The sequence below is a fragment of the Cyprinodon tularosa genome, unplaced genomic scaffold (genome assembly GCF_016077235.1).
Source record: "Cyprinodon tularosa strain WSP-4 unplaced genomic scaffold, ASM1607723v1 ctg70, whole genome shotgun sequence".
In the NCBI taxonomy this organism is placed as follows: domain Eukaryota; kingdom Metazoa; phylum Chordata; class Actinopteri; order Cyprinodontiformes; family Cyprinodontidae; genus Cyprinodon; species Cyprinodon tularosa.
Window position 1 is genome coordinate 351,789 of NW_024039452.1, and position 26,504 is coordinate 378,292.

General features: G+C 39.6%; 1 protein-coding gene across 1 annotated transcript in view; it reads left to right on the top strand.

The window, feature by feature from the left end:
- Positions 1-26,504, top strand: part of dock11 (dedicator of cytokinesis 11) — a 141,598-nt gene that overhangs the window by 30,087 nt on the left and 85,007 nt on the right. Inside the window, exons 8-18 of the mRNA XM_038268419.1 lie at positions 1,271-1,454; positions 2,561-2,640; positions 5,856-5,939; positions 6,105-6,245; positions 13,654-13,926; positions 16,220-16,342; positions 16,429-16,511; positions 16,589-16,711; positions 16,866-16,942; positions 17,563-17,747; positions 17,888-17,953. Coding sequence (XP_038124347.1) covers positions 1,271-1,454; positions 2,561-2,640; positions 5,856-5,939; positions 6,105-6,245; positions 13,654-13,926; positions 16,220-16,342; positions 16,429-16,511; positions 16,589-16,711; positions 16,866-16,942; positions 17,563-17,747; positions 17,888-17,953 — 1,419 coding nt within the window. The remainder of the gene's footprint in view (positions 1-1,270; positions 1,455-2,560; positions 2,641-5,855; positions 5,940-6,104; positions 6,246-13,653; positions 13,927-16,219; positions 16,343-16,428; positions 16,512-16,588; positions 16,712-16,865; positions 16,943-17,562; positions 17,748-17,887; positions 17,954-26,504) is intronic.

Consider the following 26,504-nt stretch of genomic DNA (forward strand, 5'->3'; position numbering starts at 1 on the left):
GGGGAATTCCGTTTTTTTTTACATTTGGCCCTTGATTTTGCGTTATTACATCATGTTCTACTTACCCATATGAGTTTTGTCAGTTGGAGCCGTTCTGAAGATATTCCGTTAGGTTATATCCAAGTCAGCTAGCTAATCTGAATCGTTCAATTCCATTTAGAGAGCGAGATCATCTGTGGTCGTAGCACTAGACATCTTCCAGGCATGTGAGGAAAACTAGCAGCAGTTCAGCGGACAGGAAGAATGAACGGTAGCCGGCGCGCGCGGATGACGTCATACACGCACGCTTCGTTTTTAAAAGATATAAATATAAAAAATATAACTGCGGATATTTTCAGTCAAAGAAGTTGCTGGAATATCAGTTGCATAATAAAAGTTGATTCAATTGCTAGTAATGGACTGATGGCCGTTACCGACAGATTGAAATAAACTTTGGTTCGATGTTCCTTTTTTCTCTCTGAGTAGCTCACTGGACTGAAATATATTTTCTCATGAAAATGCTGTTTTTTTTTATCTCACTGATGTGCTCCTCCTTCAGGGACTGATGGAGTCACTAGCGGCATCTGCAGCCTATGTGGCAGTTACCATAGCGACATGTTGGCGGCGCGCAGCACATATGTCCAAACCCTGGAGCTTCTTTTTTTTATTATCAGATATTTGCGTTACTCTTGCCTCTTTAAATATATAACACCTCGCAGTTTTGTGACAGATATAGATCATCGTCCTACAGTCAGTTTCAGTTTAATTTATTTTTACACAATTAGGCAAAATATAAATACCGAGGACATTACCTTTGTGATATCCGTGGTATTTACAGCCCTGAAGACGACACACTCATCCAAGAAATTTTCACTTTTGTCTCATCTCTCCTCAGATCAGTGTTGGGACTCATCAATGTGTGTTTGGTGACCATCCCATTGATTCCCAGTTTCGCTTCTTTTGTTGAGTTAGGGTTATTTGAAAACTACATTTTCTATTTATTGAGATTTCCTACAGAATGTTAGATAATTCAAGTTCGAACTGTATTATTTTTGCCGTTTTAAAAAAGTGAAAACCTAAGATGTGTAAGGCTTGTATAGTTTTTTACTATCTAACTAATGGATAATAAACCTGCTGCTGAAGGGTTAAACCCACCAAACAGAAGTCTGTCATTCTATGTTTAGAGAATGAATAAAAGGCAGGGCAGAAGGTTCCCCCTAATCCTAAAGTGTTTTTAAATTAAAAAGAGAAAAAGCTTTAGATTCCAGTAGAAACTTCTTTGCTTCCTCAGAGTCCCAAGATGCGCCGCAATGGTTTCGAGCTGAAGATGCAGGACCGCTACAGCCACTTCCTGGCTGCGGACAGCGAGGCAGAGATGGAGGACTGGGTGGCCACGCTTAGACAGGCTCTGCAGAGCGGCGCTGAGGCCATCCCCGATAAGAGGAACGGAGCCGAGCCGACGGACTTTGCCACAGGTTAGCTGTTGGTTTGAGAAAACATTTTATAACTTAGAAGGATGTTCAAAGTCACTGCAAGAAACATTTAATCGCCTCTTTGGAAATTAAGAATTGCTGACTCGCTTGTTCAAACTGATCTTTGAGCAAACGTCAAGAGCTTAATGAGGCTTGTTTGGTCTTGCCAATGTTTTAAGGAATAAATCCAAAATTAGCACCGGGAGATACTGGAAGGTTCACTCAGTCAATTCGCTCCAAGTCCCTCAGGTACCTGTACACTAGGATGATGACTTTTTTACAACCTCATACCCCTGTATTGTAATTTGAGGAACTTTTATTAAAGATTACATACAATCTTACTTTTAAGGTGATTTGATTAAACAAGAAAATTCACGCACAAAATGATAAACATTTTTAATTATCAGCTTTTTTGGCTAGTTTTTAAAGTCAGTGGAAGCATAGTCAAAATTAGCCACAAGCTTAAGACTCAGATGTATAACATAAAATAGGGTTAGAAAACACACCAGGAAGTCAATTGGCAATGCTGATGTTATTGGACAGAATTAATCTAAGTGGGAGGTTGTTCTCGTTTCTGCAGGACTTGTGCAAATCTTAACATTGATCGCACATTGGCAGCATTGGTTGCTTTGGCCAATGTTGATTGGAGATTCATCTGTTTTCCAGTGGGTTGTATAGCATTTGAAACCTTTTGGGTATTCATTCAAAACTCCAGATATATTTCATCAAAATCTTCAGTGCGGAAAAATTGGCTAAACAAATGAATGAACAGATTTTATACAGCTTTCTTTGGGTTTTTAACAAAAATCATATCACAGCTGCTCACAAGAGCAAATTAAAAGTTTTTCAGGTATGGTTAGTGCATTTGGTACTGTTGGTGAACACTTCCTTAGGCTTAACGAATTTAGTCCCGTTGACAGTAATAGTGGTTTGTGCATGACCCTTTTCAATACTTCAATGGAATAAACATCATTTTAGTCATAAATAGGCAAAAGTTCATTCGTTCTTGCTACAGAAAAAGTCATTGCCCTGCTGTACACAGATCCCAGTTTTTTTTTAAACTGAGGAAACAGATTTTTTGATGGAAGATTTGTTTCCTTTGTGATCAGATGACGACACTGTAAGCCAAGGAAAAGGTGAGGCCCCACAGGAGAACCAGGGGAGGAGTCTACAGAACGAACTGATGAAGGTAAGAGCAATTAATGGATGACTGAGATAGACAGGTGTGAGTCATGTGATTCATTCTGTCTGTCTTTCATATCATGTCTTCTAGGCCTGTAGAGACTAGGTATGGCATTGCTCTCACTAGTATCAGTATTAACAGGATGTTTACTCAGGCATCTGTCACCAGCAGTCATATCCGCATGCAGCTTTAGCTTGTGTGAATGCAAAAGTTTGTACTGTATTCTGAGCACTGCACTAGTCTTATGCATTTTTTAATATATTTTTTGTTTTGGATCTTTGACTTTTCTTCATTCTTTCCATACTTTGCTTGGAGATGCTAACTGACTTAGCCGCCCAGGGTTAATTCCTTGCTTAGCCCCTGCACACATGCACAGTGTTGTACATCTTTTTTCTTTTTTTTAAATGTATACCGAGGCTTTATTTATTAAAAAGTTGAGCAAAAACACAAAATACAACAAATAAGACAACAAGATGCCATAATCTTTCAGAAAAACTTGGTCTGCAAAGTGAGCTGCCGTAATAAAAATAAAAACATTTAAATAACGTCACTCTGCACCTTTAAAAGTTTAATACTTGCCCTGATGTTTCATTTTAGTAATGGTGGGGACCTTCTAGGTGTACTGTAGGTTGTGGAAAAAGAATATTCTGGCTTTGTTAGACCACTTTTCCAAAGACTCCAGGTTTAGAGAGTAACTCATTAGGCTTGTCCCGATCCGATCCACGTATCGGATTGGACGCCGATATTGGCAAAAAAATGCGTATCGGCACAGCATGTAAAAATGCCGATCCAGACTGCCGATCCAGTTTTTTAAAAAAATCCGGTCCGTATTTTACAGTTTCGCCGATTGAAACAATCCATTCCACTATTTTGCACCAGTCTTCCCCGAATCCGGTCCCCATTTCAGAACACCTTCAACACACCCACAGGTCTTTTTGGGTCTGTCTCCCGGCCTAACCATTAAAACAGGTGAATTGGAAGATAGCGGGGAAAATGTCAGCCATGTGGGATTATATTATCCTGCACGATGTGTAGATGGAGACTAGGTGTGGAGGAGATTGGGGAGTATAAGGCATTTTTGTGTAATAGTTCACTATTATTTGCACTGATTTTTTTTTTAAGCAGTGTCTTTTTTCAAGAGTAGAGTCCTGATTCTAAGTTAATAGACTATTTTCCACTCTTGTCTGTTTTGCATTTTTATTAAAACTTACAGTAATACTTGCACCTTTAACTGTTTACGGTTTTACTGTTCACTGTGCAATTTCAGATTGCTATTCATAATTTTGTTTGTGTTTATCTCTTAATAAACAGGTAAGTTTGTTGTTACCAATCATTGTGTTTTATTCAATCTCACCTAATTCAGCTGGCTAGATGTTATCAAGAGTACTAAAACCCTTTTCAGCATGAGTCTTACAACTAAGGCTAAATACTTTAACTTAAACTTAAATACATGCTCCGATAGGCTGGTATCGGCCAGTATCGGTATCGGATCGGAAGTGCAAAAACAATATCGGTATCGGATCGGAAGTGCAAAAACCTGGATCGGGACATCTCTATAACTCATAGTCTTCTTCTTTTCATGGATTCTGTTTCCTAAAACGTGAATCCTCGCAAATGCTCCGAGTTTCCTTTTCATCCATCTTCTGCTGCTAATCTCTCAGGGTCACAGAAGGCTGGTAGATATGATTGACAGGTCCAGTCTCTGGTGTTGGACCTGCATTGAAGAGAGGGAGAGTAATTGCAGAAAAAACGTACATTTCCAGGACCTGGTTTAGCACGAAGGACGTGATTTAGCGACAAGGCTCAGCTAACTTTCCAGGATTTACATGGAAAATAATATAATATAGTGTACTTTTTCTAGATATTTGAATAAACACATTCTCAGAAAATAAATGGTTTTTATATATTAAAAAAACATGAAGCTGAGTAATTGCTTCTCCTTTATTAAGCTAATACATTATGTTTTTAGGTGTGTGAGACAATATTGGACCATGGGAAACACAGATTTTGTTTTTTGTTGTTGGCATTCATGTAAATACACTGGTGTGATAACTTAGTATATGTTTGATTGGTTGTTGGTATATGTCTATTTTGAATTTATAGCCGCCACTGACACTTACACACAGACTCAATGAAAAAACTAGTTTGCTGAGGGACGATGCCAGAGAGAACCCATGCATGCAAAGGGAGAGCATGCAAACTTCATGCAGAAAGACCTTATGATGGGAATCTAACCCAGCAAGGCAGCAGTGCCACAAACATGCAGACCCATAGACCTACCTGTAAACCACTTATAGACTTTCTGTTGTTCGACTTAAAATGGGAATCTCTGCAGACTTCCCAGATTTTTCATTGGTATAAATGCTCAAAGTTTATAAGGTAGTTTTAATACCTAATGCTGTTTTAAACGTCTCCCTCACCCATCTGTTTTATTGCTTGGTCTTAAATGATACTGTTTGCTGTGTGTGTTTTCTACTGAATCTTTATGGCCTTTAGATGAAAACTGGAATTATATTTGAAACAAAACACATTCAGATGAATTTTTCGCAAATAAGATGACTTCTAAGGTCAATTGGCTGCACTAGATTTTATTCAGGGGTATCATAATACAGAGGGAAGAACAAAACCACACAAGTTTCATCTGGTCTAAATCAGAGCACTATCAGAATAGAAAAGTTAGAAATAGATGTCACTCTTTCATTCTGCAACTTTCTTGTTTTAATTGAAACATTGAAACATACTTTTTTTTAAACGTGGGACTTTATATAACATTCTGTCATCACCTTTCGTTGATTTTGGCTTTAAAATCTGCAGAGCTGTCGGTCTGTTCCAAATGTTCTACATGTAGGTTTTCTTTGTGCAGTAAGAGCAAGTTACAGGGCAGAGACGATGGAGCAGCAGTGTTTCCTCCACAGGCTCTGTTCTGCTTTAATATGTTTAAACCCACAGCTGCTCACTGACAACAAAGCCCTGCATTGGCTCTGGGCCTGTGCATCTTCATGTCCAAGTCTGTCTGCAGGCTACAGACAGGGATTGATGCTCAGACTGTGATTTAAGGGTTTGACTTGTCTGTCTGCATAGGATGCTCCTCGTCCTCCTCTTCCCCATCGGCTGCTTGTCTTTGTCTTCAGTTTGAATTGCTTTAAGAGAAAATAAGCCGTTAAAAGAAGGTAGAGATTGAAAATGTGGAAAAACATGAGCTTTGAGCTTTTTCTTCGCAGTACATGAGGGAGACAGACCAGCTCAATAAGATCAACAGGAATGAAGGAAGACAAAAGCTTTTCTCCCTGGACCCTGAAACACAGGTAAGGAAAGGTTCTGCTTTTAGTCTTTTTTTTTTCCTTTATCATTTATTCATCTGACCATTGATCCCCCCCCCCCCCCCCCCCCATCCCCACTCTCCACCATAATCCTCACCCTTCTGTCTTTTGGCCAACTGAACCCCCTCCCCCTCCCTGTCCTATATCTAGAGGCTGGACTTCTCGGGCATTGAGCCAGATGTGAAGCCGTTCGAGGAGCGTTTTGGCCGCCGCATCATGGTCAGCTGCCACGACCTCACCTTCAGCCTCCAGGGCTGCGTTAATGAAAAGGCTGATGGTGTCCTGACAAACGTACGTTACTCTATTGGATGAATATGCACAAATGTACGATATCATCCCAATTTCCACTTATTTAAAATTATTTTGTAAGAAATAAAATAGTTTTGTTTTTTTCTCATTATTAGAAAGTTAAACCGTCTCAATAAAATGCTTTAATTAAATAATAATATTCTTTTCTCCTATAGGGCCAAATGTTACCAATAATATCTGTCCAGAGATAAATGAAATGGTGTGCCTTATTTTACATGCCCCCCCAAAAAACAGTCATATGAGAAATATTTTCTCTGTAAAAACTCAAAAAAGCACAGCTCTGCAGTTAAAGGGCCTGTATCATAAAAAAGTGTCTCTTGTAGCTCCTAATCTGCACAGTAACAGCGATTGTTGTTGTTGTAGCTAATGTCCAAGTTGCAAAAATGTGTTTTGCTTCTCAGAGGTCTCTGACTTCATTCAGCCCTCCTAAAGAAGAGCCTAATTAAAGCAGCAGTAGCTCTTGGGTGACATCATGAAATGAGTGGCACCCGCACAGAGAGTGTCTTTTAGGGCCTGAAAATAATTCAATATTAATATGTACTGTGATATAATTTTATTCAGTAACAGTGATATGACATATACACTGCATGTAGCAGATCTTTTCATTGACTAAGTGCAGGTGATTTGAGACAGAAAGAGATGCAGAACACAGGCTACGTGAGTGATGGAACACAGCACAGACTGTAGGCTCTGGGTCATCTTGTACTGCTGGAGGTTTCTTCTTTTTACAAGGGAGTTTTTCCTCTCCACTGTCGCTACAAGCAGGCTTAGCGTGAGGGATTGCCTTTGAGTCAATGAGTCGATGCAATCAACTGGTTTTCTTCAGATGGCAAACTTTGAATCAATTTCACTGTATGATCTGGATGGATGGATTTGCTCTGCATATCCATCTGGAAACCTTCCGTTGAAGTAATTTTCGGAAGGGGTGAAAATACTGGTTAGCTGATTGGCCTGTGTTGGTGATAGACGGGCCAAATAAACCAATCAGATCAACGAAGCATATGACGTACTAACAGAGCGACAACGAAAACACAACCACAAGTTAGGCTACTCTTGCCGAAACCAGTCGGGATAAGAGCAAAAATATCTTTTCCTCTGAGAAAAGCCTCCAGAGCAGTGTTTTGCTCTTCTTTCAGTGAAGAAATACTCTGTAATTCCGATAAAACTTGCTCGATAGCCACGCTAACCCTAGTTTCATCGGCTGAAGTCGCCATGTTCTTTAGACTGAACTGTCGCGCTTCTCGTTGCGTCACACCTCAACCTGCCTCAAACTCAACGATGATTGGACGTTTGTTTGGTGAACGGCTCCAAATTTTCTTTAACAGAGAGTCTCCAGACTGATCTGCGAGTGAAACCTTGAAAGCTCGCGAGATCAGGATGGTCTCACAAGGCTACAGCTGCTAAGCTTCAATGTAGAAATTAAAGAAATAGAAATTAGCAAAAAATGAGCAGCCATGATAAGGCGACCAAACTTCACCTTTGCATGATCTGTACCTTTGACTTAAGCATTTGATGAATTACAAAAAGTTTATGTGCCAACAGTGTAGAAAGCATGTTGCTTGTGAAACATTATCTAGTTGCTGAGTGCAGCCTTTCCCTTGTCACTATGGACAAGGAGCCACCCAGTGACATTATTGGATGTGTGAATTCATTCAATTGTTACGGCTGATTTGATCCTTGTGGGATAAAGAAAGGTTGGGTTCATGTGTTACTACTGTTGTCAATGCTCTTTGTATCCATAAAAAATAAAAAGGAGCTGGGATCTGTTATAAATTGCTTCCTACAGGGTTTATCAAAATTTACATAAAAAAAAAAATTAAGGCTTGTTTTTGTGATTTATTATATTGATTTCTCAACATATTCTTCAAGGCTTGTGTGTTTGTTTTTTTGAACATATTACAGTCAATCATGAAAAAATAAAGTAGGCAATGACAAAGAAACTGAAAAAGGCAAAAAGCCATGGACTGAGGAATAGAAGGAACGAAAGATGATAATCTGGTTAAATTTATATTTCATCTGTTGAGCTTTTAGCTCCAGACAAAAGGTTTTTTTTTTTAAAAACAATTTCTGAAACGTTATATTGGAGGAGTTTAATGGTCTTGGCATAATGATGTTCGGGATTCTTTTGTGGGCATTTCTGAGTTTTTCTGAGGCTTTTTATTGTTTATATCATTATTTGAATGAGTCCATATAGAACAAAATTAGAAACCATATTGTGATAGCAATTTTGGCCATATTTTTCAGCCCATTTTTTTCTTCCTGAAAATGGAAAATAGAACCAGAAAACTTAAATTTTTCATTATAGATAGATACTCCATAGTGCCAAAGGCAATGATTTATCATATATACATACAGTTGATTTAAGGATGCTTAAAGACCATATTAAAGAACCTTTTAAAAGCATTTCAATAATATTTCAAAATAAATGCATTTAATTACAACATTTTAAGCTGTAATTTGATGGCTCTCTATATGATTAAGATGGGAAAGCGTAGTTGACATTATTGGCACATTACCAATTCCACTGAGTGGCTTTCGTTCTGACGTATTCACTGATAGGTTTAACCAAACGGTCGGACGTAATCATAGCAATCAAGTTAATTTTCATTGCATCTTCAGAAGTTAGTAAACTTTATTTTTCAAATATCATCCTTCAGAGTATTTATACTTGTTCCAAAGCTTATTTGTCTCCAATATTGGGTTAAAATCTAACCAAATTTGTTAAAAAATAAAACATATTTAAAGGCAGCATTCCCCACATTCTGGGGGGATACAGGGATGCATTTTAACCACAAAATGGACTTTTATTTGTTCCAGCACAGATTGTGGTAAGTTGTTTCAGCACTTCTTGCCCTAGATAACACATCTTCATTATTGATGTTGGTCTGCTAAGAAAGCCTTAGTTGTCCCAGATATCCCCCAAAACAGCTGGAAGTTCCACACACATTAGGCCTTAGGTTTGACTTTCCTTTGGTTAAACTGAACACATCACTTAAACTAAGAATATGTAAAAACTCCGGGAATGTTAATGAATGAGTAATTGATGGTGTGGCGGTTTTCACCTCTGGTGGAATAGCTCGATGCAGTCCTGAAAGTGACTGACCTCCTCCTCCCCCACTAGAGAAGGAGAAAAGATCCCATTCATATTTGTGGTTTAAAAACAGCACTTACTCCAACTCAGCAGCCTCCCCTTGTTTCGATTCAGTTTCTGATGGCTTTAAAGGCCCATCTTCACAGAAACAAAGCTGTAAAGAATGTTCGCCAGAATGCGTGGAGGAAAATCGGCTAAAACGCAAATAGTTTCTTAGCTAACACAAGGCTATATAATACTAATGTTTATTTAAAAAAAAAAGTCTGGCTAACTGATACGTATAAACAGTAACTTTCTCTATTTCCACAGCAACACACATTATTTATATAACTGCAGTAAATTTTAGAGATTGATATGCCTAAAGGAATGTGTACTTATTGCAATCCCTAAGAAGAATATTTTTTTTCTTTTTAATTTCAATTCAGTTTATTTCTATAGTGCCAATTCCCAAAACATCATCTCAAGGCACTTTACAGTTCACCCAGATCATACAGTCAAATTAATTCAAAGTTTTCTATCTAAGGAAAAGCAGTTGTTTGCATCGACTCATTGACTCAAAGGCAATCCCTCATACTAAGCATGCTTGTAGTGACAGTGGAGAGGAAAAACTCCCTTGTAACAAGAAGAAACCTCCAGCAGAACCAGACTCGGTGTGAGCAGCCATCTGCCGAAGGCGAGTGGGGTTCAAGGAAACAGAAGCAGATATAGAAAGAGAAGCAGAGATAAAAAAAGGCCCCCGTCCAGGAAACACACAGCCAGGCAGACGAGCTCCGAGCCAGCTCCCATGTCAGAGGATGAAGAGAGCACATCTAGTTAGTCACAGTCAGAGAAACAGGACTACACTGACCTTGAACAGCTATAAACAAAGATGTTGATGGCAGCAGCAAAGCTGATATTTCTCTCTAGGATGGTGTCACAGCCAAACAGGAACAGACCAGATGAATCTGCGATGCGAAAAAGCAGAGAGCACAATGGTAGAGATTAAACTAACTGATTCTGCAGTGGTAGAATGGAGATAGAATGAAGCACAACGATGAAAAAGGGATCCCCATGTCCTCCAGCAGTCTAAGCCTATAGCAGCATAACTATAGAGATAGCTCAGGATAACCTGAGGCACTCTAACTATAAGCTTTTTAAAAAAGGAATGTTTTGAGGGTACCCTTACAGGGTGTCTGCCTCACGGACTAAAACGTGTATCTGGTTCGTCAGGAGAGGATCCTGGTATCTAAAAGATCTGCCTCCCATTCTACTTTTAGAAATTCTAGGAACCACTAGTAAACCTTCAGATTGTGAATACAGTGCTCTGTTAGGGACATAAGGAACAATCAGATCTCTGATAGCAGATGGAGCTTGGCCATTTAAAGCTTTATATGTGAGAAGGAGGATTTTAAATTCTATTCTGGATTGAACAGGAAGCCAATGAAGAGAAGCCAGGATAGGAGAGATATGATCTCTCTTTTTAATTAAAACTATTGTTGTTTTGTCCAAACAAATAAAGATGATGCCTGAATGTCTTGCAAGCCATTAAAAGACCTGGGTTCTTCTTATAACTGTATACAGGAATAAAGCTATTTCTTAAACCCAGTCTGAATTAAATAAACATTAGACTTTACAAACAAAGCAGTTGTGGTGGTATGACAAGCCTTCTCTCAGCCACAGATCCAGCTCACAGCAAACTCTTCTTTGTTATTTTCTAATTTGCTGTTCAAGGAGTGATATTTTTTTTATCAGCTCAGTGCTTAGCAGCTATTTTTAAGAAGGTGACCAGTCACCCTGCAAAGAAAACAAATTATATTCAGAGACTTGTTTTTTTCAATCATGAAAGTGGAAATTTCATAAGCAAATCCTGCTATTTTTTTTTCTCTTTTAATTTAAGCAATAATTAAAATATAATTTTCTTAGGAAGCCAAAAGTCTAATTGGTTTTGTCTGAAGTTGGAATAACAGTAATCGATAAACAAGTTGTAAGTTTCAATTACCCAGCTTCTACATTTTAACTAAAAATCTTCTCTAGGCCTATAAAGACCCAGCTGTGAGAATAACAAAGTGGCAGCAAGCTGAGACACATTTCAGACCGGGAGTCAGTTTCGTGGAAAAAGCAAAGTCTTCCTATTGATTTTCTTCCCAGTTTTCCTGAACATGTAGGCATTTCAACCTGGACAGACTCGCACTGAGAAAAGCTACAATTTGAAAAGTATTATTCAATTTCTTAATACCGTTAAAACAATCATATTTTTTCAAAATGTTTCTGTCTAAAGAAAAGCAGCTGGTTGTGAGGACTCATTGACTCTCTGCAATCCCTTGCACTAAGCATGCTTATAGTGACAGTGGAGAGGAAAACTCCCTTTTAACAGGAAGAAACCTCCAGCAGAACCAGGATCAGTGTGAGCGGCATTCTGCCAAGGCTGACTGGGGTTCAAGGAAACAGAAGTGGAGATACAAAAAGCAACTGTAAAAGGCAGCCCTGTCCAGGAAACACACAGCCAGGCAGACGAGCTCCGAGCCGACTCCCATGTCAAAGGACGAAAAGAGCACATCCAGCAAATCTTCACAGTCAGAGAAACAGGACAACACTAAAAAACAGGCCCATCTTGAACATCTACTAACAAGAGGAGAGGAGCCTAAAAGAACAGATTCTAACAGATTCTGCAGATGAAAGAAGGAAATTCTAGAAACCTCTTTGATATGGGGTGATGGGACAGGCCCTGATCAAAAATAACACCAAGATTTTTTACTTTATTATCTGAAATCAGTTTAATTCCATCCAAATGAAGGGCCTGACTAATCAACCTCTTTTTCAAAGACTATATCTTCTGTTTTGTCTGCATTCAGGAGCAGAAAGTTAAGAGTCATCCATGTTTTTATGTCTTCAAGACATGCCTGTAATTTAGTATTATAGCTTAGTCAGTGTGAGCGGCCTTCTGCCGAGGCTGACTGGGGTTTAAGAAAATGGAAGCAGGTAAAGACATACCGGTAAATGAAAAATAAGTTATTTGACGCTCTGACCCTGGCAGAGGACTTTGATGCAAATCAACATTTGCTTAGATGAGTAACATCTAAGCAAACAATTTTGGTCATTCAAAATTTCGCCACTTTCCTTGATGGGCCCTTGGCTGGTCCCCTTTGATTCATTTTTAAACATCAATCTTTGTACTAAAATATTCTTTATGTCATCATTTGTGGACATTAAGATTTAAAGAGAAGCATCAACCCCTGGTCAGACCCTGTAATTCAGTGAAAGGGTGGAGTTAGAGTGAAAAAATATGCATGAGGGGGGGTCACTCCAGCGGCTGAAAGTTGGAGGGGATTTCACTTGGAGGTGGAGGAAAGTTGGATGCAATTTGGCTGCCATTTGGCTGCCATTTGGCTGGGAAGGGCCATTTTCAATGGCTGGTACTGCAGAAAAGGATTAGTTTTCCCCTGGGGTCCGGACGCTGGTGATGGAATAAGCCAGAGGGGGGGTGGGGGTGGGGCTAAGAATAGTCTGAGACTGAGGGAGGGGATGGGGTGGAGGTGGGTGAAAGTTTGCTTGCATGCAGGAGAGAACGAGGCCAGGAGCTAAATGGAGGGGATTTTTGAAAGATGATTTGCTTCAGAGAAAGGTGTGGCCCCATGTTAATTGGCTGGAGCTGAAGAAGGGACATGGTAGGTTGTTCAGGTGAAGCTGATCAGAGTCTTCCAGATTGAATTTATGCTTAAACTTAATTAATCTGATAGGGATAATACTAATAAAAACAATCTAATTCAAAACAAAGAAATCTCAGTAGCTGTGAGACGGTCAAGCTTTTAGTTTTAATAGTTTTCTCAAACAAAAAGACCACAAAGTGTGTTGTTGGTGCTGCATTTAAAGGATTGATGCCCTTTTATTTATTTACCCCATTCAAAAAAAAAATAAAGTTTTTCACTAAACTTTTACAAGCCTTTGGTATTAATTTGATCTCAGGCTACCAAGAAGGAACGTAAAAAAAAAAAAAAAAAAAAAAATCTGTTATGGTTGATCGGCTATTGCCTCACTTTGCTGCATTAATGGTCAGCTGGACTTTGCCTACATCCAGTTAAGGAGAAAAAAAAGGGGGAAAAAGCAGAACCTTATACTATGGAGATGAAATATCTGATTCTCAGTTTAAATAACTGTATATTAAAGTTTAGCTTTCACATTTTGAGGAAAGCAGATTTACAGCAGATGATGGTGAATGTAAACCCGATGGGTTTATCTGCTATCTACTAAATTAACCTCATTTTTGGGCTTCACTGAAACCTAACCCATCTTTTCTGATTTCTGGGGTCAACCTCACTGTAGGTGGAGCCGTTCTTCATCTGCCTTTCCCTCTTCGACCTGTCCAAAAACTGTAAGATCTCGGCCGACTTCCACGTGGACCTGAACCCGCCGTGTGTCCGGGAGATGCTGATCGATCCTTCCGGTCAGCTGACTCCGTCGTCTGACTCTGAGGGTGCAGATGGAAGATCTGGTGATGGGGGAGGAGGGGTGATGGTGAATGGAGACTATGGGAGAGGGAACGGCCTTCCTGTTGTGCAAAGGGTATCAGAAGCTCTGCTCCGCTTCCCAACGCAGGTATGAATGTTTATTTAGTGCTTAAGAGGCCCAACTCTCTAACTCTGTTGCAGTTTCCTCTGTCGACTCTGTTCATAAAAAAAGGTACTATTTCTTATAATGCTCAGATTTGATATATGGGAGCATGAAAACACAAACTTATGAGAATAAAAAGTATAAAGACCACTCCAAGATTTAACACCTGCTAACCTGCAATAGCTTGAAGTAAGATTGAGATTTGGAGAGTGATTGAACCTCCAGCAGTATGATTGATATGGGTGGTCATATTTTAGTGCTTCTAGAACTCCTCCAGAGCCTGTAGAGATAATTTCACAAAAAAATTATTCCCCATAAAATTAAGAAAATGATGGATAACAGTGAGCATACTATTTTAAAGGCTCTTCCAGAGTAGAACAGACCACTACCCCAACTCCTTCCTGCCTACAACGATCAACATCTTCAACTCTTTCAAAATTCGTTACCGTAAGATTTAATTAGATTTAATTCCCCTAAGTTCAAGATCATTAAACGCTTATTTTTAAAAACACAAAAAGAGAAGGGCTTCGTACAGCAAAGCAGCAGTTCCTAGAAGCTACTCATTGTTCTGTTCAGTCTGAAAGGAAAACAGGTTCCTCCTTGATGATTATAGCTCAGCTCTGTTTCATTTTCATTTAGTTGGATTGGGTGAGGTCCAAGGACACGGCCTTCAGATAAAGTCTCTGTGCCTGCTCATTACACAATTTGAGCTGTGAATCATCTGCCTGTGTGCATGTGATGATGAGTTTCAGCTTGCATTCTACCATGATGTTGGCAAAAAAAAAAAAAAAAAAAAAAAAAAAAACCGTCTTGGGGCTCTGGAAACTAAAATGCTGCACTTGCAGCTTTTTTCCCCACCATGCTACAGAAGCTGTTGGTGAATCAGCTGAAAGCAACAGATGGAGCGTTGATCAGAGAAGGGGGCGCTCTCTCTTCTAAAGGCTTTGTTTCCTTCCTCCTTAGGTTGTTTGTCTGAAATGAAACTTTGAGCAATAACAGCAGATCATCATCACACCAGACCAAATATAGACGTTAGCCCTTGTGGTTTTCCTGCACAGCCTCACTTTTGTTAAAGCTGCTTCCTCTGCGCTTGTTTCTGTGAGGTCCTTTCTGGTTTCATGACCCCTTGAGCGCCCTTATAAGGGATGTAAGGTACCCATCAAAAATATGAGGTATTCTTTTTTTTTGATGGGAAAGCTTAAGATGAAAATGGAATATAATGCCATCTAAAACATTCATGCCAGATTAAATTTCTATTATTTTTTGACACGTTACCACATGCCTTAAATGTTTCTTATTACACTTTAATTTTAAAGCTACAGTGTGTAATAATTACAGGGATATACAGTCAGAAATGTAATATATTATACATAACTATGTTATTTATCATCATCTACGAGCTCAGCCTCTTAACCTTAACATTTGCGTTGCCTTAGAATTCGTTATTTATAATTACATAGGAGCGGGTCTCGCAGCCATGGAGGCAGACATCTTTGCGCTACGGCAGCGCAGAGGCAACAAACTAGCGATTGCGAGATCGCCCATTACGCTCGAAAGTAACTACGGCAAGTTGAGAGAGATGAACTGAAATCTATACCCTACAAAGACTAATGAAATACTATCTGTAAAATTATCTATGTAAACAAACCTCATCACTTGAGAAGGTAGGTGATGCGGACGTCGTGGAAGACATTTTGTCCCATAACGCTCGCCGTACTGTTGGGGGGGAGAAGCGGTGGGGGGAGATGTTCATGTTGCTGCAGTCTGCAGTCTGGACGTTAGATGTCGCTGAAAATTACACACTGTAGCTTTAAGTGGAAAGAAAATGTTCTATTCCTCTGCCCACGTTGTTCATCCAGATCCTGTCATTAAACATGTTTTTTCTGTGTCACTTTTTGAATGAATCTATTCAATCTCATGTCTTACCCTGCAAACAAAATGAGTGCAACGATATCACATAACATTATGATGCACAATGGGTCTGAATTTTACATTTCACCATGGTAACATAAAGTGAAATGCAGTCTTTATACTCAGTGGGATGATGCATCAGCTACTAATAGTTGTCCTATAGACTATAAGGATGCTTTATTGATGAGGGGTGTCCTTACTTGCTATGTCACTTTAGATGCATGACTGCAGGTGTCTTGGTTGGATTGCAGTTGTGCTGTATTGTTTCTTAGACTGAAAATAGCTGTGTGACAAAGGGAGTTTGGGTCAGTTTTGAAAGTACTGGACTTATCTTTTATTGTTTGTTTCTCCATTGTTCACCCTCCAGGGCATTTTTTCAGTCACCAACCCTCATTCTGATATCTTCCTGGTGGCTCGTGTGGAAAAGGTGCTGCAGAATGGGATCACCCACTGCGCTGAGCCTTACATCAAAACCTCTGACATCAACAAGGTTCAGATGTTGTTTATATTCAACATATTTACATGCCAACGTGCGGCTCTGTGGTTAACTGTGTGTCCCCTCCCATGTTTCCACAGACGGCCCAGAAGGTCCTCAAAGGTGCTAAACAGACCTGCCATCGCCTGGGCCAGTACAGGATGCCTTTCGCCTGGGCTGCCAAGTAAGACTGCTAATGTGTGAAGGACTGATGTGGTTTGTGCAGTTTGTTGGACCTTAATGCTGAGCGATTTGATCCAGGCAGGTGTTTAAAGATGCTCAGGGCAGCCTGGACATGGATGGGAAGTTTTCTCCGCTCTATCGCCAGGACAGCAGCAGAATCTCCACAGATGACCTCCTCAAACTGCTGGCCGACATCAGAAGGTGACTCATCATCATCATTACTTCTTGGTTAACACTACAAAGAGCTGTCATGCACTGCACTAGGAGTCAGTGAAAAATATCACTGTGGAAAATCCAATCTGTTCCCTTTCTGTTATGTTATCCAGCGTTAAAAATTCCTTTTATTCACTTTCAGACCTGAGAAGAGCAAACTTCAGATCATTCCAGGACAGCTGAATGTGACCATTGAATGTGTGCCACCCGATTTCTCAAGTATGTTCATGGTCATGTTTTCCCAACCTACAATTAATTATGGATAAAGTAAGAATGCTGTGCTTTGTAAATAGATTCAAACCCTTTGAACTTCATATATTTTATTCTGGTTTTATTTGATAGATCAACACAAAGTAGCAAATAATTCAAAGTGAAAATAAAACAATATCTAGTAAAAAAAATAGTTATGAAAATCTGAAATGTGTTATGTTTGTTGGTATTTAGCTGTTTTAGTTGATTTAATTTGGGTTTTCTGCATTTGTCAGCTTTTTATCTATAAGCTCAATGTTTTGCCCACTACGATTTGCATTGTCTTATCAACTCATTCATCTTACAGTCATTTTATCTGGAGCATTTTATCAAATTAAGAGAATACTGCAAAAATCGCTGTAGCAAGTAACTTGTCAGATGAGTGTTACTGAGAATATTTGGGAGGCAAGTGGATTAAGTTTTTGCTGATGGACAGTAGAAAAGGAAATAAGAATCCTTTGTACTTTAAAATCACCTTGCATCATTCTTAGTGTCTATTAAGCATGTACAATGTTGAGGTTTTGTGCGTTTGAGCCGAGTCCATGATACAACCAGACAGAGCGTATCAGTCAGTGCTCTCTGTGCCTCAGATACCGTGACATCTTCCTACATCCCCATCAAACCCTTCGAGGACGGCTGTGAACGTGTTTCTGTTGAGATCGAGGAGTTCCTCCCAGTTGAGGCCAAGTACAAATACCCTTTCACCGTCTACAAGAACCAGCTCTACATCTACCCCCTCCAACTCAAATATGACAACCAGAAGAGCTTCACTAAGGTAATTCTAAGCAGAGCGCTGTGGGTGTTCTGATGGTGTGGGCTGCACCCTCTGCTGACAGTGAAGCAGATGTGACACATTGGGCTCAGTGGGTCACTGACCATTTGTTTGGTCACTGACTTTCATTCCCTCTTTTTCAGGCTAGAAACATTGCTGTCTGCATGCAGTTCAAAGATTCAGATGAAGAAAACTCTGTCCCTTTAAAGGTGAGTCTCTAACTCTAATGCACTCATCCCTGCACACTGATTAAACCCAGAGCTGCCTTCTAAGGTCAACTAATACCCCTTTCCCACTGGCTGAAAAACCTGTTTAAACCTTGGAACTATCCGCTTTTAGTGGGAACAGCTCACTGACCCATGTCTACCCGGGACAAACAACTCGGCAAGCGACCAGTGTTAAAATCTATTTAGCGCTGATCAGCATGCTGTGGGAACACCAGAGCCGGATTGACATGTTAATTTACGTGATACCATTGAGTGCAACGTATGAACTTCAACACACTGTGTCAGTCGCTTCTGATCTAACAAGCCTAAAAAACTCTGTTTACATTTAATAAACATGCCGCAGCATTGATAAGAGGGATTTGGACAGATAATAGAGTGAAACAATAAAGCCCACTTACTACACCCTGGTTTCCTTACATGTTGCTCTCCATTGTTTACTTTCCAGATTTCTGTCATACTAGTAGCAGTAGCAGTAGCAGGGTTAGCGGCAGGACAGAGGACACGCAGCTTGTGAGCTAGGAGCTAGACCCAGCTTTTTTTGTCAATGGGAGCAGAGCTATATTCAGATTGTGAGCGGGTAGACCCATGTTTTAAAAAAAAAAACAAAGAAACAAAAAAAATTCCTTTTCCATCCTTCAACGCATTAACTCGGTATTTTCAATGGGAACGAGGCTTAATAGTAAAGCATATTACAGTTTAAGAGATCTTGTGTTTGAAATCCAAAGTTTATCTGGAAGAATTTGGGATGTGATCAAATTAGCTTTACAAAAATGTTAAAGAAATTGGAATGTTTTCAGACCAATTTACAATGCAAATCAATTAGGTGAATAAAACATTATTTAACACATATTCCTGTAGCATAGCGTAGCATGCAGTATATTCTGTTAGCTTGTCTCTATTTATCCTCAAAAGACATATTGTTTGTTCTGTCCCTAATCATACCAGACCTTCAAACCTTTTTGTCCATTTCCATTTCAAAGGCTTGAGTTTTATCCAGCTGCACCTCAGCCATTAAGGCAGCAACAACCAGGGGTTTCGTTGTCTCAGTCTCACAGCAGGGCCCCTCTTTGTCTCAGTGGTTCATCAAGGCAGGCTTCTCTCCAGTCTGGCTCTATAAGTTCTGAAACTCAAGAAATATGTGTTGCAAAAGGTCTGTTTTGGAGCCGTTTGCTTCGGAAAGGTTCTGACTTTTCATTAAGGATTCTGGAGACCTGGGTCCCCCTGGGCCTTCTCCATCTTGCTGGAGAGACCCCTTACCACCACATAATGGAGTCCAACACTACTAGAACTAGAGCTGGGCAATATGAAGAAAATCTAATATCGCTATCGTGAAACATGAGACATATCATGAAATGTTTAATGTACCTTCAAAAACCATAGAGTGCATAAAATTGCACTGATATACTCATTCAAACATTTGGTTTCATATCTAAAACATTTTATTTTAACCAGTTCAGATTATGTCTTTGGGTATCAGTATTAGACCTTTAACAAGATCCCAGCAACCAAACAGGAAACAAAACAAAAACACACTATACTTTTTTTTTTTACTTTATTTTTAGTGTTTGAACAAGAGCAAATACAAGCAAATGAGGGCTAGATCACACATACTATATATAGAGCAGTGTATTTTGCACTGCATTGCTTGTCTGAATCACAAGAATGAGAGAAATAAATAACACATATAACCCAGGAGCAGGGTATACAACTAACAGTCAAAAAAGCAGATATATTTTCCAATTCACAAAGTATTTTTTTATGAGCCTTTGAGTAACTGCTGCAGTTTTCCCAGAGTCTCTCTCTCCTTTCTTCTCTGGAGACACAGGGAGAAAGTCAATGTTTCCATTAACATGCTTATGAAAGAAAAACACACAATGTTTAATAAAATGTAAAATAAACAAGGGCTCTTTTGTGCATAATAAAAAAAATGCAGAATGAAAAAAGAAATTGACCTCAAATTACAAAAACAAAAGTGGAAATGCTGTCCAAAAATTAGAGCATTATCGTCCATCCATCCATCCATCCATCCATCCATCCATCCATCCATCCATCCATCCATCCATCCATCCATCCATCCATCCATCCATCCATCCATCCATCCATCCATCCATCCATCCATTCATCCATCCATCCATCCATCCATCCTGGTGGGGTGTGCCCGGAACACCTCACCAGGGAGACTTAAAGGAGGCATCCCAACCAGATGCCCGGGCCACCTCACCTGGCTCCTCTCCACATGGAGCATTATCAGAGAATTATCAGAGCATCTTAAATCTATTTGCATTGACTTTTACATGCTGGGAATTTTAAAGAAGCACAAAAAGTTCTAAAATTCAGAACATTGATAAGTTTAGAAAATGCCTACAAAACCTCTGAACAAGACCAAATCACATGACAGGTGTTAGAGCATCTGAAAAACATTTAAATAAGGGAAGAAATACCGTCTGTTATTTCCCTCTATCTCTTACTTTTTCTCTCATCTGGGTTTGCTTTTTCAAATTACGAGGCCAATTTCACCTGCTTCACAGCTGATTTATTGAAGGTTTTAATTGGTGTCGGGGGAGAGACGCTGACATGGGGTTATAGTTTTCATTATGCAGCGGTTTACTTTTTCAGTGGTGGAATAAATTTGCACTGTCACATTTTGCAGCAATGGTTTTTGCTGCATTTCTTACAAATAATTGCCTATTGTTTAACGTACTCTGCGTAAAATCCAAACCACTGACATACATTGCCTAGCCGAAACACCTGCTGTCGCCATGTTTCTTTTGCCAGTTGCTGTAGTGTGTGTGGTTGCCGCCTGGAAAATAATCCTGTTTGGAGGAGGGGTTAATGATGCATTCAAAGTTTTTGGGGTAAAATAAAACTTTCAGTGAAATAGATGCAGACGGCTAATATCATCATGCAAATTTGTACCCGATGGTTGCGATAGAGACATTTTACCTATCATACATAGGAAAACTCCAACTGAGGCCAGGGCCCCAAAGTTGCCAGTGGGGAGTCCCGAAATTCTAACCGCGACCCCTTTCTTCCAGCGGTCCCCACCACACATCCATGCCATAAAAATGGTTATGTTTCGAGCTATAAGCTGTTCTTTAATACAGAGGGTACTATAAAAAGGTCAGAACGTCTTTATGCTAAAACATATCAATAATAGGTATGGAATGGTTTATGAAAACCGTCCGAACCGTTCAGTTCGACTGTCTCTGTTCGGTTCGCATGTGTTTCGTTCGGTTCATGCGCTGCTCCTTTTTCTCATAGGCGAAGCGTTTACACTCCAGAGCAGAAGGTGGCGGTACTGCGACCAAAGCCAACCACAAGTAGTAAACAAGAAAAAAAAGCGAAGCAGCATAGCCGGGTGTAGCAGAAAAAAATCAGTTGTTGTGGAGAATTGTGTGGGTATGGCGAGTGGGAAAGAACAGGAGTTGGAAGACGCACCAGCAGCACTTTATAGGTCTGCTGTATGGGACCACTTTGCATTTAGAGTGACCTACGATGACGGCGGAAAGAAAGTTGTGGATAAAAGTGCAACAGTGTGCAAGCATTGTGCAACACATTTTGTTTATGCTAACAGCAACATGACCAACATGTCATGCTAACAGTCAACATATACCGAACCGAACCGAAAACCGTGACCACGAAACCGTGAACCGAACCAAACCGTAGATTTTGTGAACCGTTCCACCCCTAATCAATAAATATAACTGCTTCATTTAAGTATCACAATGTTTTAATGTTGGTGAAGTTAAATATTTATTGTTTGCCATCACAAAAATATAGCTTGGGTTTTAAGGACATCAAATCTAATGCAAAGAGCTTATTAAGAGAGTTGCGAGCTTCTTGTTGGTCTGTCAGTAAAAAGCAGGATTTAGCCTGAAGATACTGTTGATTTAAAGCAAGACAAGTGCTTATCACTGAGAAACAAGGTTTCCTGATTTTTTTTGTTTCCTTTTTTAAACATGCAATTCAGTTTAGTTGGTGACTGGAAACTGACCACAGAATGTGACAAAGCATGAGTCTGAAATTATTAGGAATATTTTTTGGAGGCAGAAAAGATGCAGAATTTTCACAAGTCCCCTAAACTAGTTAACTTTGACCTGCCTGCTGAGTAGATATGGCGCTTTAAAGTTTATCCCTAAAAAGAAAGCCTTCAGAATATACTGTAAGTATTTTATTCATTTTGCAGAACATTATTAATATGGCAACGAAATGTTTAGAAGTTGCTCTGTCATCTTACTTTGCATGCTAATGGAATATTATTGATCCTGTTGGATGAATAGTTATGGCCATGCTAAAGATGCAGAAGGTTAATGAGACTATTGGAAGCACAGAACCTAAGAACGTTAGACCTGCACTTATACTTAGGTTCAATAACAATGGAGCTCAGGAGAAAATCGTGCTTAAAATCAGACAAATTAAAAAAACGTCATTAAAAATATGTTTTGTTTATTCAGCCTGTGATTTCTAAATTAGAAACAATGTGTCACATTCTCAAACATTGTGGTGGCTGCATCATGCTGTGGGGGCTGTTTTGCCACATTTTGATAGTGGGTAGAATACTGAAAGTGATACTGAACACCAAGACTGGATTAGGAATAAAAAAAAAAAACAGACTAACATCTCATAAAAAAATTTTTTGAACCATGCCTATTGCAGCTAATTCACTTTTTCTATTAAAGGAAAATTCCGGTCAGCAAGGAATAATCAAGGGATCATTAAATATACCTAAAACTAATACGTTCGCTGTGATTTAACAAATTTATCAGTAAGAAAAATAAAAACGATAATTTTTGTCGTGATGACTGAGTCCAGGAGCGGCTATTTTTGCCCGAATATAGTAACACCTCACTCCTGACATCCTCTGGCAGTGACATCACGGTGCGGTAAGCCTAGCGCGATTCTCCCCGCTTTACAAGCAAAATCAATGGGAACTACTAGACACATCTGCAATCGGCAACAATTATTGAAGATTTCCAGAGGACTTCAACATTGAAATTCACCAGAGCTATAGTGAAACTGACAATGCCCACGTGCATGGGAGTTGGATGTTGTAATACTGTACATCAGGTAAAAGTGAAAAAAAGCTTTGTTATATTACCCTTTCGATTCATGATCCACCACGGACGGGTTGCCAACTTGAAGAGGGAGGATTTGCCATCGAACTTCTGGCCAAAGAAAAAACATGCAATATGTAGCCAACATTTCGAAGAAGAATGTTTTGAAGATAAAGTGGAAAATAGGGCATTTTTACAAACACCAGATACAGCACTGGGACTTGCACAACAGCCGATACCACATCGTGACATCACAAACCAGTAGGTTTTTTCACAAACATGGATATTTCCAGTAAAACACAGTCAAACGAAAATTACTCTTATTTAAAAACACTTATCATTTATTGACAGTATGTAATAATTTCATATTAAAGTACTTTCAGAAAATGGAATTCTGAATATGACACTAGTGAGACTAGTTGATGGTTGCGGAAAGTGTGATTAAGGTCCAATCGATGAGCTTTACTTTGAGATCCCCTGAGGGATAAATGGGGTATAAAAATTGGATCATTTTGCTCTTGAAAAAAGAGCTTAGCTGTCAGTAGAGAAGTTTTTTTGAGTTTCTCAAGGACAAGATCTGAGATGTTGTTAGGAACAAACCTCAACCTTGTTCTTATAACTGGGCTACGAATGGACACATCTTTTTTTTAATCAGTGGATTGCTATTCCCTAGATTTTTGGTATGAATACTTGGACTGAAGCGACCGCCAAAACATTCATGTTTGATGTTTTTGTTTAAGCTCAGTCAGATGGGAAGAAAAGCAGTCAGGTGTGTCATGTCCTAGCTAAAATACACCCCTCATATCAGACTGCCGCTTAGGGCGTTGCTTGGAAATTCAGTGAGTGGGGAAAAAAAGTTAAGGACAAACAGCTGGAGCCAGCAGCACACCTGCAAGGAGATGCAATCAGGACCTTCAGAAGTTCTGGAAAGTTCTGCATTTGTGTTAAACTCCAACATCGCCTAGAGGAGGTTTGCTGCTACCTGAAAGACGTGTGGGAATTTCTCATTTTTTTGGTGTTGGGTCCTGTGCCGTAGAGTGCAAGCTCTAACAGGACAGCGTGTGTGAGTGATACGATCTCCAGCAACTCCTGCAGCCGCACCTCCGCCCCCATCCTGAGTCAGGTAATCATGGCCGCCATCAGCCTGCCCACTGCAGGGTGTGAGGGCCTGCTCATGTGTATACCAGCAAATAACTCTCAACAGCATAATGTTTCTGAAATCAAAAAGAAAAATCAGCCGGTCTTTGATAGAATTCCTCTTCCATCCCACCACTCTCCATCTACCTCTAACCGGCTGGGATTTAACCTTCCAGAAAGCAGCTAAACTCATTTGGTTCACTACAGCCATGCCTGTAATAGATTGTTTGCCAGAACTCCTCGTTATCATTCATCTCAGATGACAGCTTCAGTTAGCGTCCTAATTAAGGAATCAACCCAACAGGGTGTTGTGGTCTTCTTGTCCATCTCTCCTCATTTAGAAATGTTCCTACCAGAAGCTGCTTGATCCTTTAGGCATGACGGCTTTTTTCCCCCCTCATAAATCTCCTGCTGATAAAGGCTTATGTTCTGCTTGGATCAGTTTGATTTAGTTTAACTGTGAAAAAGTAAAAACTCAAAACCTGACGGGTACAGTTTTTTTTTTTATTATCCATTGCCACCAAGTGACTATCAAAAATGATATACTTCACTTTAGTTTAAAAATGGTTTGCTTTTTAAATATAAGTTTCAAAAAATGTTGTATTCTGACTAAATGCGCTGAAGCTGTTGTAAATTATTTTAAGCTTAAGGATAAAGATTTACAGGTTTTGAGAAGTCAAAATTCTCACCATGTGCGCTGAAAACATCTGTAAGACAGACAAATCCATTAAAAGTAATTTAAAAATGTAATTATATTTTGCAAAAGCATTTCAGCACCTTTTTACAAATAAAAAAGAACTGATAAATCATTCTCCAAAAAGAGACTTTAAGCCGTCCAAAACGGGGTTGTCCACTTGACCTCTCAGGAAAGGAGTGTTAAATAAGACAAAAAGCTGCAGATTAGGCCCCGTCCACACGAAGCCGAACCCTGGCCTAAACGCACAAATTTTTAACCAAACCAGCCTCTCATCCACACGAAGCCGGCGTTTCGGGGGTCTGTAAACGATCTTTTTTTTACTCAGCCTTCAGAGTGGGAAGATTTTGAAACGCCGTTTTCGCGTTTCCATCTTTAAGCTCTAACCGCATTTTTTTTTTACATGCATGCGTCATAGCGTCGCCTCTAAACACGCATGCGCGACACAGTATCACAACAACAATGGCGCCGTACTGTGTTGAATGGTTGCTGCTAATGCTACTCACCCTGCTGTCGGGCTTACAACAGAATCTTCTTCTTCTGGAATATCTCCGGGAAGAACAGAGCAATATCGACGACATAGTTCAGCACCTGAATTTGACTGAACCACGAAAATGGACCCGCAGGGCAACCATGTATAAATATTAGTGCGCATGCCCAACATTTCGTCGCTTATTTTTGCTTTGGCACCACAGCGCCACTTACAGGCCTGGCATACATTTTGCAGCGTTTTCATGCATTCGTGTGGTCGATCACATTTATTTTACGTCTCCGTCTTTACGACAAACGTTTTGGAAAATATCAGCGTTTCGTGTTCGTTTTGACTTCGTGTGGATGGGGCCTTAGTTACTTAGATAGGGGACACTTGCTCTAACCCATGTACTCCAGTAATTTTTGCTTTATGGAAAATAGCAGGAGAAGAATTGGTGATTAAAAAAAATGAGAAATAGAAAAACATGGAAAAGAAGCTGTTTCGAAATTGAGCTTACATGATATGCAACATTCTGCATGTTGAGAAATCCTAGCACCATATATTAACCTGAACATGCCATCCCTACTCTAACACAAGGTAGAGACAGCATTGTCCTGTGGGGATGCTTTTCTTTATAGGTGGCAGGGAGGGTCTGCATAGAAGGAAACATGAATATCACAAAACACAGAGCGTAAAGCTTGAAACTATGGAAAAGGTTCAACTTTCAGCAGAATCAACCATAAATGATTAACTGGTTTAGGTCAGGAATCTGGGTCTGGTGTCCAAGAAAACTTTAGACCCGCTCACCTGACTCAAACAGCCGGATAAAAGATGTTGTAAAAAGTATTTGTCTTCTTTGTAGTTTCTTCTTTTCTGACATAATTAGATCATTTAACACATTCAAATAGGAACAAAACAGCTTTTAGCTTTTAGTAGATTTCTTATTTGCAATCCTAGTATCTTCACCTTGGCCTGGAATCTGGTTTTAAAGGTTCCTAATTAATTTGAATTAAGGTTTGATGAAGCAGATGCACATTGGGGAGGTGGGAACCGTGGTTTCGATCAAAGCATTCCTTTAGACTGAGCCGGTCAAACTCTCTCCATCCATTCTTCCTGAGGCTGATCTTTGTGACACAGGGATTTGGTAAAAAGAGGTTTCTGATTGTGCAAAGCTTC